The 16,433-nt window shown below is 42.5% G+C and overlaps 2 protein-coding genes and 1 long non-coding RNA gene across 6 annotated transcripts in view; 2 read left to right on the top strand and 1 right to left on the bottom strand.

Moving 5' to 3' along the window:
- The first annotated feature begins 1,252 nt into the window (after positions 1 to 1,252).
- Positions 1,253 to 3,365, top strand: TCEAL4 (transcription elongation factor A like 4). Of its 2 annotated transcripts, none has more exons than XM_060137560.1 (3): positions 1,253 to 1,392; positions 1,971 to 2,043; positions 2,411 to 3,365. In XM_060137560.1, the coding sequence occupies exon 3, from the start codon at positions 2,432 to 2,434 to the stop codon at positions 3,074 to 3,076; it is 645 nt and encodes a 214-aa protein (XP_059993543.1). In that variant the 5' UTR covers positions 1,253 to 1,392; positions 1,971 to 2,043; positions 2,411 to 2,431; the 3' UTR covers positions 3,077 to 3,365. The 2 variants fall into 2 exon arrangements, with proteins under 2 accessions (XP_059993543.1, XP_059993542.1); XM_060137559.1 differs by having other exon boundaries at positions 1,254 to 1,392; positions 2,406 to 3,365.
- Positions 3,366 to 11,535: 8,170 nt separating this feature from the next.
- Positions 11,536 to 14,476, top strand: TCEAL3 (transcription elongation factor A like 3). The gene is given in 3 exon segments (XM_060137561.1): positions 11,536 to 12,180; positions 13,503 to 14,046; positions 14,048 to 14,476. Coding segments are annotated over 3 exon segments (603 nt in total). The 5' UTR covers positions 11,536 to 12,151; the 3' UTR covers positions 14,078 to 14,476.
- Positions 11,578 to 16,433, bottom strand: part of LOC132513331 (uncharacterized) — a 32,938-nt gene continuing 28,082 nt past the window's right edge. The window contains exons 2-7 of one of the 3 annotated variants that reach the window (XR_009538442.1): positions 15,523 to 15,569; positions 15,382 to 15,445; positions 14,524 to 14,755; positions 14,108 to 14,343; positions 13,913 to 13,980; positions 11,578 to 13,093 (exon numbers count right to left, since the gene is read on the bottom strand). This is a non-coding gene — a long non-coding RNA (uncharacterized LOC132513331). The remainder of the gene's footprint in view (positions 13,094 to 13,912; positions 13,981 to 14,107; positions 14,344 to 14,523; positions 14,756 to 15,381; positions 15,446 to 15,522; positions 15,570 to 16,433) is intronic. The other 2 variants (XR_009538443.1, XR_009538441.1) reach the window with 2 other exon arrangements.

Here is a 16,433-nt window from a genome sequence, read left to right as displayed (position 1 = left end):
ACACTCAACAAGAGCAGGCAGGGTAGGGGGGTGGGAGAGGGTAGGAGCAGGAGTTTGGGATTAGCAGATGCAAACTGGTATTTATAGAATGGATAAACAACAATGTCCTACTGTAGAGCACAGGGAACTATATTCAATATGTTTTGATAAACCATAATGGAAAAGAATATGAAAAAGAATGTATATATATATATATGTGTGTATAACTGAGTCACTTTGCTGTACAGCAGTAATTAACACAACATTGTAATTCAAGTATATTTCAATAAAAAAAGAAAAACAAGAGCAGGGAGAAATGCATGTGTCCCAATCCCTTAACAAATCTGTTACACATTTTAATGTAATCAAATCCATCAACGCTGTTCTTAATTGTTTAACTTTCAGTTATTATATTTTTAAAGATCTTCTACACAGAAAGCTTATGTAAAAGCAGAGGCTAGTTATTCACAGCGTGTTATAACAAGGGAGTTAGCTCCCCTAACTTGTGTTTGGCAGAGACTTAAAGACAGGCAAGGGAATGGGAAAGCTTTAGAATGAAAAGAAGGAAGACCAGGTTTTCTCTAATTGGAAGTTTTTGTCAGGGAAAAGCTGGAAGCCAGGTAACTAGAAGCAGCGGCATTTTGTTACTGGTTTGGGGAGCATATTTGGTTTCTCTAATTGGGGCTGGGCAAAAATAGGGAGGCTGGCAGTCATTGATCAAGTCCTGAAGATTGCTGTAGAGGCTGTGATTTGGCTTGCGGGGCTGCTTGCTACAGAGGTTGTGGGTCACAATTCTATTGTCATATATGGTCTGGTCATCGTCCGTTGTGTATTCAGTCTCACTTAAAAAACTCATTCTTTCATTCTGCTTCAAATATAATTTCATTTTCAGATCTAAATATTTAATTCATTAGAAAATTTATGTTTGAGCATACCAGGAAAAAGGGACAGCTTCATTTTGACGGGAACATTTTTCTTAATTTTTTTCTAAAGTGCAATATTCTACCCTTCGTACAATATTAAAGTTCACATGCGTAAGATTTCATTGGTGAGTCTACGTTCTCTCAACGGAATTTAAGAGCAACGTTATAGACTCCTCCCCCGGACCGCCCAGCCCATTAATAAAAGCTTCTGTGTTTTTTATTAAAATTCTTTCTGTGACCAACTTCTCAAGAAGAGGAAAAGGACAAAAGGGCCGGGAGAGGTTGGCTGGGGGACCTGCCGGAGGGAGGCGGTGGGCGGCTTGCAGACTCCGGCTGGTGGGCGGGGTGCGAGGGCGGAGCTCGGGTGACGCAGCGCTCACGTGACCGCCGGGCTCCGAAGTGGGCACCGGTCCGGGTGCCAGCTCTCCCTCCCTGCTGTCGGACCCGGAGCCGTCTGGGCGCCCCTAATTGTTGCTCCAGGTTCTTTCAGGTCAGTGTGAGAGCTCTCGTCGCTGCCTGCGTGACATCGGAATGGGGGAGGAGGAACGGGCGCGGAAAGGAAAAAGGTTGGGGATGGGGTCCGGGTCGAGGGGAGCTGGCCAGAGTGTAGATAGAGATGGCGGTGGGAAAAACGGCTAAGGGGGAGCAAGCGGCCATTGGGCAGAGGGTGGGGAAGGCGGACACCCCAAGTACCCATTCGCCTTTCTGCACACTTCTTCTCTACCCTCCGTCCATTTTGGAGCCGGAGATGATGAGTTGGGGGGTGCCCCAGCAGTGAGACAGTGGAAATAAACCCCTTCTGGCACTCTGTGCGCAGAGTAAAAGTTGACCTCAAGGGTGGGGGGGCGAGTTTCCTCTGGGGGAGAAGGACGCAGAGATCCAAAATTAGTTTGGAAAACATCCTGGTCTGGCGCCGGAGGAGTGAACAGAAATGGCGGCTGGGGTGCTGTGGGGGCGGAGGAGGTGGGGGAGGGAAACGTTGGATGAGGAGGACCGGGATTCGGAAAAAGGACCCGAGTCCCTGTGCATCCACCGATGCCTCATTCCCTGTCTCCTGTCTGTCTTCAGGTGTACGTGTCTGTTGTTCCCAGTGCTCTACTGGGCTAGAGAAGGAGGAGGAACCTGTCCAGAATACCCGCAGGTCAGTGAAGGAGGAGGGCACTGGACAGGGACCCAGAGGGGTGGGGAGTGTGGAGGGCACGGCTCGGGCAGAATTGGGGGCCCCACTGCCCACTTCCCAACACATTTACACACACTCTGCCATGCTGAGCAAGCGTAGGGAAAAATGGCAGGGTCTGTCTGGGAAATGGTTGGCTCACGTGTGCACGAGGAATGGTGGGGTAAAGGGTGGGCAGAAGGCACACTAGGAAGGCCGGGCCAGGTCAGGGGACCCCTGACAAGGGGCGAGAAGCGACTGCTACTATCCGGACCTGCATTCCATCCCCAAGCCCTCAGTCTCCCTTGTTTCCTCTTTGTCTTCTCTTCCCCCTGCCCCATCCCCAGGACAGGAAAAGGAAGGGACACTCAACATGGAAAAACTCTGCAGTGAAAATGAAGGAAAGCCTGAGAACCAAGGCAAGATGGAAAACAAAGGACAGCCACCGGATGCGGGAAAGCCGGGAGTAGCTTGTACTGTGGAAGACAAGGAAAAGTTAGAAAACAAGGGAAGGATAGATCTCAAGGGAAAGACAGAAGATGAGGAAGTACTAAAGGATAAAGAAAAGCCAGACAGTGAGGCAAAGCCAAAAGAAGGAAAGCCAGTGAGTGAGGGAAAACCAAAAGAAGGAAAACCAGAGAGTGAGGGAAAGCCAGTGAGCGAGGGAAAGCCAAAAGAAGAAAAGCCAGCCAGCGAACCAAGGGCTGCAGGAAAGCGCCCAGCTGGGGATGATGTACCCAGGAAGGCCAAAAGAAAAACCAACAAGGGGCTGGCTCAGTGTCTCAAGGAATACAAGGAGGCCATACACGATATGCATTTGAGCAATGAAGAGATGATAAGAGAATTTGACGAGATGGCCAGGGTGGAGGATGAGGTGAAGAAAACCAGACAGAAATTGGGGGGGTTTATGTGGATGCAAAAAAGTTTACAGGACCCCTTCCACCCGAGGGGCCCAAGGGAACTCAGGGGTGGCTGCAGGGCCCCACAAAGGGGCTTTGAAGACATTCCTTTTGTGTAGTGCCCCTGGCAGGCATTTGCAAGGCCCTATGCTTTATTTAACCTTATGCTAATACTATGCTTTAGGTGTCACTCTCTTTATCCAACTGCAGCCCTGTGTGTTTCAGTAGCAGATTTTCATCCATTGCATGGAAAAATGTTTATGGTGCATTGTAAAATGTTTAAAAAACCAGTTTCCAGAACCATATATACGGCATCAGTCCATTTTTGTAAAACTACAAAGATACCTAGTGATTCATGTACAGAAAAAACTCGGAAAGCTGTGTCTACTAAAAGATTAACAGTGGTTATCTATGGGTGATTTTTTTCTGTTTTTTGTTCATCTGTTTATATTCTCTTTAAAAAACACATTACTTTTATCATAACAATAATGAAAGATAAAAAATATAGGAAAGCAATACCAAGCAATCAAAAGTACTGTTCGGCTTACGAAGGCAGTGGAGACACATAAAATTTCTGTTGTCAGGACATGAAATGATAAGTAAAAGTCACATTACCTCTGGGACTCAAAGCTGGAAGAGTCAACCTGGCAATTATTATAGATCCATTATTGTAAGGGAGAGTCTTAGCATCAGTGAATTGGGGATAAAACTTGCCTTCCAGGCCTGTGGAGAATATCCGATGAGATGTTGAGTGTGTGAACTGTGTTAGGCTGGCTCCTATCCTCTCTCCTGCACTAGCAGGACCAGAACCCCATGAAATGTTTGGGAGAGGGCTGAGGGAGCTCTCACATGTGTCCATAAATAAATCCAGACAGCTGAGAGGTGGGTGTCACTCTCCCCTGTGTAATGCCATGACTCTTGGGTGCTGTGCCTCTTCTAGTTTGTCCTGTACCCTCCTAAGGCCCCCACTGCTGCTGATGTGCTGGAGATCATGATGGACTAAAGAAACACAGTGTCACAACAGAAGGGTGGAGAATTCTCTACCTACAGTAGAGTTTCCCTAACTCCGGTGGGTAGCACCCAGTTGTCGCTTGGGCCTTGATATTTATGAAGGTCTTATAAAACACACCTTTCCAAGTTTTTTGTTGGTTTGTTTGTGTTTTTGCATACAGACCTCTCCACTGGATTTAGATACAGGAGATTGAGCCAGGAGAAAAATCTGAGTGACCAGATGCTGTGCTATTCTCACCTGTTAATCTCTTGTCTGCTGACATTTTCTTCTTAGAAGGAGCTGTCCCCTAGGAAATTCCTGTTAAGCCCTGGCTTATCATTTCAGCAGACCCATCTACCTATGTGATTTTTTTCCTCTGGCTCTTCATTAGCCTTTTATTTGCTTATAGTGTTTCTTTAAATAAACTTTTATTTTAGGACAGTTGTAAATTTACAGAATTATTGCAAAGATATATAGATTCCGTTTACCCCATACCTAATATCGCCTATTATTAACAGCTTACTTTAGTTTGAAGTGTTTGTCACAATGAACCAATGTTGATACATTATTATTTACCAAAGTACATTTTATTCATATTTCCTCAGTTTTTCCCTAATGTCCTTTTACTGTTCCAAGATCCTATCCAGGTTACCACCTTACATTTAGTCATTATGTCTCCTTAGGCTCCTCTTGGTTGTGACAGTTTCTCACACTTGCCCTGTTTCTTATGCCTTGACGTTCTTGAGAAGTACTGGTCAGGTACTTTGTATAATGTACCACAATATCAGTTTGCTTGATTTTTTTCTTGTGGTTAGACAGGTGTTAAGTGCTTCTGGGAAGAAGATCGCACAGGTAAAGTGGCATCATATAAAGGATATATGCTATCAATATTATTCCTGTTGATGTTAACGTTGATCACCTGGCTGAGGTAGTGTTTGTCAGGATTCTCCATGGTAAAGTTACCCTTTTATTTCTCCCTTTCCAGACTGTACTCTGGAAGAAAGTCACTCTGCACAGTCCACACTTAAAGAATGCGGTGTTATTTCAAAGTTACCTCATTTCCAAAGTTACCGCCTTGAGGATGGAGTATCTCCAACATTTATTTGGAATTCTGCATAGGATATTTGATTTCTCCCCCGTTAATTAATATATTCAATTTATTTATATAAGTATGGGCTCATTAATTTTATTCTTTGGACTATAATCTAATACTATTTTATATACTTTCATTGCTCAAATTGTTCCACTTTTGGCCATTGGAAGCTCTTTCAGTTGGCTCTTGGATCTATTTGACATACTTCCATCATTGTGTATGTGTGTGCTTTTTTAAAAAAACTCTTTCTGGCACTACAAGATGCTCTAGTCTTACCTTGCATATTTCCTGCCCAAGTCCTAGAATCAGCCATTTCTCCAAGGAACCCTGGTACCTTTGGTTGGAGAATGGTATTAAAAACCAAGATTTGGGTGTTAGGTGTACTCGTTACTATTGGGATATCATTGTTTATAGGCCCTCTCGGTAGACAAAGAAGATATATGGGTATATAATAACCCATGCATATATATGCATCTCTGTCTCTCCATATATATATATGTATGTATGTGTATATATATGTGTCTTTATATATTTTTAAATATATATAGAGAAAATTTTGTCTTTAGTCTTACAGACTCCACTCATTTCCAAAGTTACCTATGCCAGTGCCTAATTTTTCCATCCCTTTCAGTGAAGTTGTTTCATGCATTTGTGATACACTTAGAGTCTTTTGTCACATCCTGTGTTGTGGGAATGCTATTATAAATGGCACTTTTAAATAATCAAATTCCAATTGTTCATTACTGGTATATAAGAAAGCAAGTAACTTTTTTTTTTTTTTGCGGTACGTGGGCCTCTCACTGTTGTGGCCTCTCCCATTGCAGAGCACAGGCTCCGGACACGCAAGCTCAGTGGCCATGGCTCACGGGCCCAGCCGCTCCGCGGCATGTGGGATCTTCCCGGACCGGGGCACAAACCCGTGTCCCCTGCATCGGCAGGCGGACTCTCAACCACTGCGCCAGCAGGGAAGTCCCAGCAAGTAACTTTTATATATTAACTTACATCCTGCGATCTTGTGGCCAGGAGTTTGTCAATGCTTTGGCATTTTCTACATAGACCATCATGTCATCTGCAAATATAGTTTTATTTCCTCCATTCCAATCTGTATACTTTTTATTTCCTTTTTTGTCTTACTGCACTAGCTAGGACTTCCAGTATGATATTTAATAGGAACAATGAGAAAGGACACCCTTGGCCTGTTCCTGACCTTAGGGTTAAGTGTCTACTTTCTCACCACTAAGTATAATGTTAGTTTCTTGTATTCTTTATCAAATTGAGGAAGTTCCCCTCTAATCCTAGTTTGAGAGCTTTTATCATGATTGGGTGTTGGATTCTGTCAAATGCTTTTTCTGCATCAAATAATAAAGATCATATGATTTTTCTTCTTTAGTCTGTTAACATGTGGTGGATTATATTGATTGATTTTCAAATGTTGAGTCAGCCTTGAATACCTAGAATAAATTTCACTTGTTTGGTGCCTAACTTTTTATACGTTATTGGATTCAATTTCATAATATTTTGTTGAGGATTTTCTGTATGCGTTCATTAGAAATACTGGTCTTTAGTTTTGCTTTCTTGTAGTATATTTTATCTGGTTTTGGAATTAGGGTAATAATTGGTTTCACAGAATGAGTCAAGTGTTCTCCACTTCAGTTTTATGGAAGGGATTGTGGAGAATTGGTATTATTTCTAACTTAAATGTTTGGTAAAATTCACTGGTGATTTCTAAATGTTTACTGGTGATCCTTAAATGTTTGGTAGAATTTGGTCCTAGTGATTTCTATCTTTGGAAGGTTATTAATTATTGATTCAATTTCTTTAGTAGGTACAGAATTATTCAGGTTATCTTTTTCCCCTTGTGTGAGTTTTAGTAGTTTGTACCTTTTGAGTAATTAGTCCATTTCATCTAAGTTATCAAATTTGTAGGCATAGAGTTGTTAATAGTATTCCTTCATTAAGAAGATAATGTCCATGGAATTAGGAGTGATAACCCCACTTTCACTTCTGATATTTTAATATGAGCCTTCTTTCTTTTTTTCTTGGTTACCCTGGTAAGAGATTTAACAGTTTTATTTATCTTTTCAAAGAACCAGCTTTTGGTTTTGTTGATTTCCTCTGTTGTTTTCCTGTTTTCACTTTCCTTGATTTTGTCTCTAATATTTCTTTTTTCCTGTTTGCTCTAGGCTTAAATTACTCTTCTTTCTTTAGTCTCCTGAAGAGAAAGTGTAGGTTACTGGTGTTAGAACCTTCTTCTTTTCCATATATGCATTTAAGCTAGAAATTTCCCTTTAAGCACTACTGTTGATTCATCCCAAAGATTTTGATATGTTGTATTTTCATTTAGTTCAAAACATTTTTACATTTTTCTTGAGAATTCTTCTTGGATTCATGTGTTATTTAGAAGTGTGTTGTTTAATTTCCAAATATTTGGGTTTTCCATCTATCCTGTTATTGATTTCTAGTTTAATTCTACTGAGAGCATACGTTTATGATTTCTATTCTTTCAAATTTGTTAAGGTGTGTTTTATGACCTAGAATAGGACTCTCTTAGTGAATGTTCTATATGAGCTTGAAAATAAATATGTTCTGATGTTGGATGGAATGTTCTATAAATGTCAATTAAATCAAGTTGCTTGATAATACTGTTCGACTATATCCTTATTGATATTCTGCCTGCTTAATCTGTCAATTAGTGGATGGCGGCATTGAAGTCTTCAACTCTAATAATGGATTTGTCAGTTTCTCCTTTCAGTTCTATCAGTTTTTACCTCATATATTATGACACTTTTGTTAGGTGCATATACACGTTTAGGATTATTATGTGTTTTTCTCAGAATTGATCCCTTTATCATTATGTAGTGCCTCTTCTGATCTCTGATAATTTTCCTTGTTCTGCTGTCTGAATGTATGTAACTACCCCAGCTTTCTTTTTTTGTCCAGGTTTCTTCTGATTAGTGAAGATCTTTCTCTGTTGCTTTACTTTTAACCTCTCACTCTTTAAATTTAAAGTGGGCTTCTTGTACACAATATATAGTTGGGTTTTTTTAATACACTCTGATAATTTCTATCTTTAATTGGTGTATTTAGACCATTCACATTTAAAATGATTCTTGATATATTTGGATTTAATATCAACCATGTTTATAACTGTTTTCTATTTGTTGCCAGAGGCTTCTTCTGCCTTCTCTAGTTTTTTTTTTAATACATTTATTTATTTTTTTTATTTTTATTTTTGACTGCATTGAGTCTTCATTGCTGCACGTGGGCTTTCTCTAGTTGCGGTGAGTCGGGGCTACTCTTCATTGCGGTGCATGGGCTTCTCATTGCAGTGGCTTCTCTTGTTGAGGAGCACGGGCTCTAGGTGCATGGGCTTCAATAGCTGTGGCTTGCAGGCTCTAGAGGTCAGGCACAGTAGTTGTGGCGCATGGGCTTAGTTGCTCTGCGGCATGTGGGATCTTCCGGACCAGGGCTCAAACCCATGGCCCCTGAATTGGTAGGCGGATTCTCAACCATTACGCCACCAGTGAAGCCCCCCTGCCTTCTCTAGTTTTAATTGAGTATTTTACATGATTCCACTTGTCTTATTAGTGTATCAGTTATATGTCTTTAAAAGAATTTTCAATGATTTTCCTCGAGTTTACATTTTTAACTAAGATCACTTTCAAATAACACTCCTTTGCTTCACTTATATGTAGTACAGATACCTTATTACAGAATGTTCATTCATTTCATTCATCCATTTGTTACAGTCACTTAATACATTATTACTTTAGATAAAGAGTTATTTTTATATCAATTAAGAATAAGACAAGGGCTTCCCTGGTGGCGCAGTGGTTGAGAGTCCGCCTGCCGATGCAGGGGACACGGGTTTGTGCCCTGGTCCGGGAAGATCCCACATGCTGCGGAGCGGCTGGGCCCGTGGGCCGTGGCCGCTGAACCTGCACGTCCGGAGCCTGTGCTCCGCAACGGGAGAGGCCACAACAGTGAGAGGCCCGCCTACCGCAAAAAAAAAAAAAAGAGAGAAAAAAGAAAAAAAAATTCATTTTACTTTCATTTATTGCGTTTCCATAGCTCTTCCTTTATGTAGATCTGAGTTGTTGGCCTGTATCATTTTTCTGCTGCCTGAAGAAAATCTTTTAACATTTCCTGAAGGAAAGGTTTGCTGATGCTGAATCCCATCACTTTTTGTTGTCTGAGAAAGTATTTTATTTCTCCTCCACATTTGAAGGATTATTTCACTGGGTATAGAATTTTAAGTTAGTGTTTTTTTCTTTCAACACTTTATTTACACAGGTAGATAGGAGTGTTAACACTGAAATGGAGGATTTATTTATTCTCCTGTATTTCTGTTAAATTTTATTTTATTTATTTTGAGGTCAATTTAATAAATGCATACAAATTTTAAATATCATGAGGTGACACTCCTTACCTATTTTGTTATTAATTTAACTATAATGTCTTTCTTTTGGTTAGTGTTTTCATGGTTTTTTTCCCCTGTACTTTTACTTTCAGTCCTTATGTATCTTTATATTTCAGATAGTCTTTTGTAAATAGTACATAGTTGGGTTTTTTCCAGTCTGAAAATCTTGTTTTTTAATTGTTTCAAGTACACCATTTACATTTAATATACTTACTGATATTAATACTGGATATAACCATTGTACCAAGTTCTGTCTCTATGTCCCACCTGATTTATGTTAGTTTTTTCTTCTTTAGGATTGGTTATTTTCTTATTTTTACCCCTCTATTAGCTTAGAAGTTTTACACTCTTACTCTTCCTTAATAGTTATCTGGCAATTATAGCATACAGTCTTGACTTATTAAAGTCTTGACCAATATTAATTTATACTTCTACACACTCCCTAGATAATGCCCAAACTTTAAATACTTTAGCTCTCTTGACTCTTATGTTGTCAATATAAATTAACAAGATAATATTATTTTATATAATATTGACTTAAATTTATATAGATATTTAGCCTTTTAATTGCTTTTTATTCCTTTCTTCATCCCCAGTCTTCCATCTGAGATCATTTTCCTGTTATCTGAAAAATGCCCTGTAGAATTCAGTACTTACTTTGGTTTATGCCTGCTGCTGGAAACTCTCTCTGTTTTTATTTGTAAAGCTTTTATTTCACCTTCATTTTTGAAGGGTATTTTTGCTGGTTATTAATTTCTTGGTTGGCATTGATTTTCTTTCAAGATACTAAAGATGTCATTTCACCGTATTCATGCTTTCATCATTGCTGTTGCAAAGCTAGTAATTAGCCTAACTTGTTCCTTTTGAGGCATACTCTATTTTTTTTTGGCTACCTTTTTGATTTTTCTCTTTGTCTTGAATTCTCTGCAAGTTCACTATTATGCATTCTATATGTGGGTTTCTTTTTATTTATGCTGTTTGGGATTTGTTGGACTCCTTGGATCCTATGGATCAATGTCTTTCATCAATTTTGAATAATCCTCAGCCATTAATTCTTTAGATTGCCTCTGAACAATTCCATTTCTCTTCTCCTTCTGGAACTCCAATTAAACATGCATCAGACCTTATCATACCCTCTTGTCTGTATTTTCCATCTTTTTGACTACCCATGCAGCCTTATGGATAATTTCATCTGAATAGAATTTCTAGTTCTTTAATTCTCTCTTGGGCTGCATCTAATATGCTGTTAAGGGCATCCACTGAGTTTCTAATTTCAGCTTAGTTACTTTTTAGTTTTGGAGGGTTTTTTCCCCCTACTTTTTCTGATTTCTTGTTCCCTGTTGAAATTTTCAAGATTGGATTTTATTTATCTGAATACAGTAAGCATTGTGGTTTAGTAGTCTGTACCTGATAACTCAAATAATTCAAAGCTAATGGATCTGTTTGTGTTGTCTATTCTCTCTGGTGCTTTTTACCTATGATGGGTTTTATCTTCGTGTTGCTGCTTATCTTTGTGTATGGGCATTGTATTTAAACAACTGTTTGTTGAAATAATTTGAGGCCTAGGATGATGGAATCTTCCTCCAGAGATTTTGTTTGCATTGGTCAGGTCTGTAAGGATGCTTCCTGTCTAAAACCACCCCAATCTATACTCAAAACTTAAACTTTACTAGTCCACCTAGATGTTGCAAAGCCAAGCGAAAAAACTTTGTGAGGGCTAGTTTATTTTCAGTTTACAGTTACCCTTAAAGTGAAACATTTGAAGTTCCTAAGAAACCCCTCCCCTTTTAATAAGCCTTGGGCTTTGATTTTTGTTACTCTAGTGCTTTGAGTCTGCTGAATATTCAACTCACTTTGACACTGGTTTATTCCTTAACCTTTATTCCTTAACCACAGATGACCTCGAGACAAATACAGCTAACCTTATGAGTATTAAAAGAAGACATGGTGAATTCTTCTTTCACCTCATATAGGAAAAGCGTTCTTAACTATGAATCAAAATCTAGATGCAATAAAAGAAAAGTCTAATAAATGTGACTACTTTTTTTAATGCATGGCAGAAATACATCATAAAGTCAAAAGGCAACTAACAAACTGGAAGTAAATATTTGCAACTTATATAACAGATAAAGGCCTAATATAGTTAATGTGTAAAGAACACTTGAAAAGTGTGAAGGACCAACAACCCAATAGAAAAATGTGGAAAAGACATGAACAGACAATTCACAATGATATTTAAACTGTTGTTAAACAGGAATGCCATCGATATAATACTTCTCACCTATCATATTAGTGAAAAGTAGAAAGTATGTCACACGCTATGTTGAAAAGTGTGTGGGGAAATAAGCACTCTCCTATATTGCTGGTGGGAAAGCAAAATGGGTCTGAGACTCAAGGGAGGGAATAACCTGGATATGTAGATTAGGAAATCATCTGTGTTTAGAGGGAAATGAACAGAGATCAGCCAGGGAGCGAGGACACATGGACTGAGGAGAGCAGAGGCTCTGGACATAGCTGCTACTCAAGGAGGCAGCGCAGCTACTGGCGGGCACCACCACCAGGGCTCTGGAGTCAGACGGAGCTGGTCTTGAAAACGGGTTGTGAGGCTCCGTGTGGAGCGCTCCTGGAGAAGTCGGGTACCCTCCCTGTGATCAGCTGTCACAACTGGGGATAAAGGGCATCTCAGAGGGATGCTGAGCGAGGACCTGAGAGGCACCAGGTAAAGCACCTGCAGTCAGGAAGCCTCCCCCCACCTGCTCTGTTGGTAACTCCCCCTTTTCCACACACACCACCCCGCAGCCCGTCCGCAGCTGTCCGGTCCCTGTGGGATGTAGGTGAGGGGGCGGGGCGGGGGGAAACCGGGCTCGGGTGACGCGGCGCTCACGTGACCGGCAGGGCGCCAACGTGGGCAGCAGCCCCCGCGTCCCACCCCCCCAGCCCCGAGGTCTGGTCCTGTCGACCGCGCGGAACCAGCTCCCGGAGCTGCCCGCGTGGCGAGCGAGGGGCAAGCGGGCTTAGGCGAGCCAGAGGAGGCGCAGGCCCGGCCCGGGCGCTGCAGGTCAGTGTGAAGGTGGGCGCTGCTGGCGGCCCGGGTGGGGGTGGAAGCGGATGGGACTAGGATCCGGGAGCAGCGGGGAGAGGGGAAGGGGTTCCGAGATGGGTGAGGAGGGGCACGGGGCGTGGTGTGGGCAGGTGGGGAGGGAGGACCCTGCAACGGGCCCTGCCGCCTCTTCGACGCCCCTCCTCTGCGCCCTCCATCCATTTTCTAGCCTGAAATGGGGGGGGAGTGCGCCCCCGCAGTGCGACAGTGAAACGTAGACAAATTCTGAAAATAACTCCCTTTCACCCTCTCCACCCAGGAGGAAATATTGACCTCAGCGTAAAGGGTTGGGGGTGGGGCAGGTTGCTTGCACGGGAGGAAGACCCAGAGATCCAAAATAGTTTGGAAAGCATCCTGGTCTGGTGCCTGAGGCCTGAAAAGTAATGGCGGCTTGGATGCAGGGGAGGTGGGGGAGGAAACGTTGGATGAGGAGGGCCCAAATTCAGGAAAGGGACTTCAGTCCACTGACCGTGCAGCCCCTCTCTGTCTCCTGTCTGCAGGTCTGCGTGTCTGTTCTCAGCACTCTGCAAGGCTAGAAAAGGAGGAGGAACCTTTCCAGAATCCCTGCAGGTCAGCGGAAGGAGGGAGAGGCACTGGACAGGCACAGAGCTGGGGGCTGGGTGTGGAGGGCACAGCTTGGGCAGAATTTGAGGGCCCCACTGCCCATCCCCCCCATATATAATATACACACTTTCTGCCACGCTGAAGGATGGTACAAGGTGGCAGGGCCTGCCAGGGAAATGGTTGGCTCTCAGTGCAGGCGGAATGGTGGGGTAAAGGGTGGCCAGAAGGCACACTAGGCTGGGCCAGGTCAGGGGAACGCTGACAAGGGTGAGATGCCAGTACTATCCGGACCTGCATTCCACCCCCAAGGCCTCAGTCTCCCTTGTTTCCTCTTGTCTCTCTCCCCCTACCCCACCACATCCCATCCCCCAGGACAGGAAAACGAGGGGACATCTCAACATGGAAAAACTCTGCAATGAAAATGAAGGAAAGCTGGAAAGCGAAGGAAAGCCAGAAAATGAAGTAAAGCCTGAAAATCAAGGAAAGTCAGATGAGGAAGAAAAGCCAGAAGTGGAGGGGAAGTCAGAACACGAGGGAGAGCTCCAGAATGAGGGACGGCCAGAAGACCAGGGACAACCAGAAGATGAGAGGAAGAGAGAAAAGCAGGACAAGTCCGAAGCTGAGGGAAAACCACACGGTGAGGGCAAGCTGGAATCCCAGGCAAAGCCAGAGAGTCAGCCGCGGGCTGCCGAAAAGTGCACCTCTGAAGACTATGTGCCCCGGAAAGCAAAAAGAAAAACGGACAGGGGGACGGACGATTCCCCCAAGGACTATCAGAACAACTTACAGGAAAGGCATCTGGGCAGTGAGGAGATGATGACAGAATGTGCAGATATGTCAAGGGCTCAGGAAGAGCTAAGGAAAAGACAGAAAATGGGTGACTTTCATTGGATGCAAAGAGATGTACAGGATCCATTCACCCCAAGGGGCCAACGGGGTGTCAGGGGAATGAGGGGCGGAGGTAGGGGCCAGAGGCGCTTACATGATATCCCATATCTTTAATGCCTTTGGCCTTCAATTCTGACTCCTCTGATGAGAATATCGCTGACCCTGCTTTCCCTGGCAGGCATTTGCCAGGCTATGTGCTTTAACCTTAAGCTGATTCTTTGCTTTAGGTGTCACTCTCATTACCAGCAGCCTTTTGATCCAACTACAGTGCTCTCTGTGTTTCAGTAGGGGATTTTCACCCACATGCATGGAGGAGATGTTCATGGTATACTGTAAAACAACAATAAAGAAAAAACAGTTTTCAGAACCGAATATATAGTATCAGCCCAATTTTGTAAAAATATAAACATTTGCACAATACATTTGTGCACAGAGAAAACTCTGAAAATGTTTGCACTAAAAAGGAGGCAACGTTTTTTTCCTGCATGGTAGCCAGAAAATAGGTCTCACCTGCACTCAAAAATGAATCCAATCGCCTGATGGTACCTCCATGCCGTTCGCCTGAAGGTGTGCCCGTCCCCTGTCTTTCCCTAGTTGTAACCATGTCAGTGGGCGCTGCTACACCTTCTCCTGGGTCCTCTACCGTCCTATGGCTCCCAACATGTATGATTCTTTTTTTCTTTGCTCACTCATCTCCACTTTTTCTTAAATGATATGGATTATGTTTGTCATAATAAAAAATCTAGAAATCAACACATGATAAACAATTGAAATGTTCAGTAAGCTTATGAGGGCAATGAAGACACTTAAAATTCCTGTTGTCAGAATGTAAAATGATAAGTAAAACATTGCCTCTGGGACTCAGCTAGAGGAATCAACCTGACAGTTGTAACAGATCCAGTGCTCTAAAGGTCAGTCTTGTCATCTGTGAAATGGGAATAAAACTTGCCTGTGTTGGGTGGGCTCCTTTGTAGCAGTAGGACCCTGGACCTTGTCAGACACTCAGGGGAGGGCTGAGAGTAGGTCTCATCTATGCCCAGGAACAAGTCCAAGTAGCTGAGAAGAGACTGCCACTCTTATCTGGATACTACCGTATCTGTTGGGCACTCCTGTTGTGCCCTGTACCCTCTGCTGACAGCTACTGATATGATGGAGTCCTCATGGTGACAAAGCCCCTCTGATTCCCTATAGTTCCCAAAGGGCCAAAGCCCCTATTTGACTCCTATAGGAATGTAGGTTAACCCCCTCTTCCAGCTTCAGAGTTGTACCTACCCTGGTGGTAGTGCCCCAGGGCTGTTTGGGCTCCACTATATTGCATAGTTCTTAAAGTAGTCATTAATATTTTTAGTTCATTTTATATTTGCTTACAGTAGTTTCTTATCTCTTGACTCATATATTTTGGGTCCACCAGGGGTTGTATCCTGAGACAAATCTGTGGACGAGACAGTGGATGATTATTTGAACTACACACCACAGTACCTCAGGGAAGCCACATGTAAATTTACATACCTTTCTTAGTGTGAGTTTTCGCTCTAAAAAGTCTCCTGGTTGGCTTCCTACACAAAATCAAAGGACTTGTAATCAGAGAGGGTTACACAAGTGAGTTTCAAGCTGAAAATATCCCTTCCCATTCCAAACCAATTCCAACTGAGAAGTGTAACAGTGCTCTTAAAAATATTAAAAACTCTCAGTGTTAGGCATTTTTATTTAACCCACTAGTATGTTGCTTTTTCCAAAGACTTTTTTTTTTTGCGGTATGTGGGCCTCTCACTGTTGTGGCCTCTCCCATTTGCAGAGCACCGGCTCCGGACGCGCAGGCTCAGCAGCCATGGCCCACGGGCCCAGCCGCTCCGCGGCATGTGGGATCCTCCCGGACCGGGGCACGAACCCGTGTCCCCCACATCGGCAGGCGGACTCTCAACCACTGCGCCACCAGGGAAGCCCCCAAAGACTTTTTTATTCATCCTAACATCCCTTACACTGTACTTGACACATATACTTAATAAATTTTGATTGAATCAGGAGCCCTGAGTTAAAAAAGATACAGTGTTCATGGATCAGAAGACTCAATGTGTTAATATGGTAATTCTCTCCAAAAGTGATCTATAAATTCAATGCCATCCCATTAGAAATCTCAGCAAACTGCGATTCTAAAGGTTTTATGGAAAAGCAAAGGAACAAAGTTAGAGGACTCACTACCTGATTTCAGGGCTAACTATAAAGCTACATTAATCAAGACTATGTAGTATTTGCATAAGGACAAACATATAGATTGATGGAATAAAACACAGTCCAAAAGTAGACCCACATATATATGGTCAATTCATTTTTTAAAAAGGACCCAAAGGAATTCAGTGGAGACTTTTCAAGAGATGATGCTGGAACAATTGAATGTTGTCTTGGTCAGTTTGGGCTGCTAT

The sequence above is a fragment of the Lagenorhynchus albirostris genome, chromosome X (assembly GCF_949774975.1).
Source record: "Lagenorhynchus albirostris chromosome X, mLagAlb1.1, whole genome shotgun sequence".
NCBI lineage: Eukaryota > Metazoa > Chordata > Mammalia > Artiodactyla > Delphinidae > Lagenorhynchus > Lagenorhynchus albirostris.
This window is presented reverse-complemented; position numbering and strand designations above follow the sequence as displayed.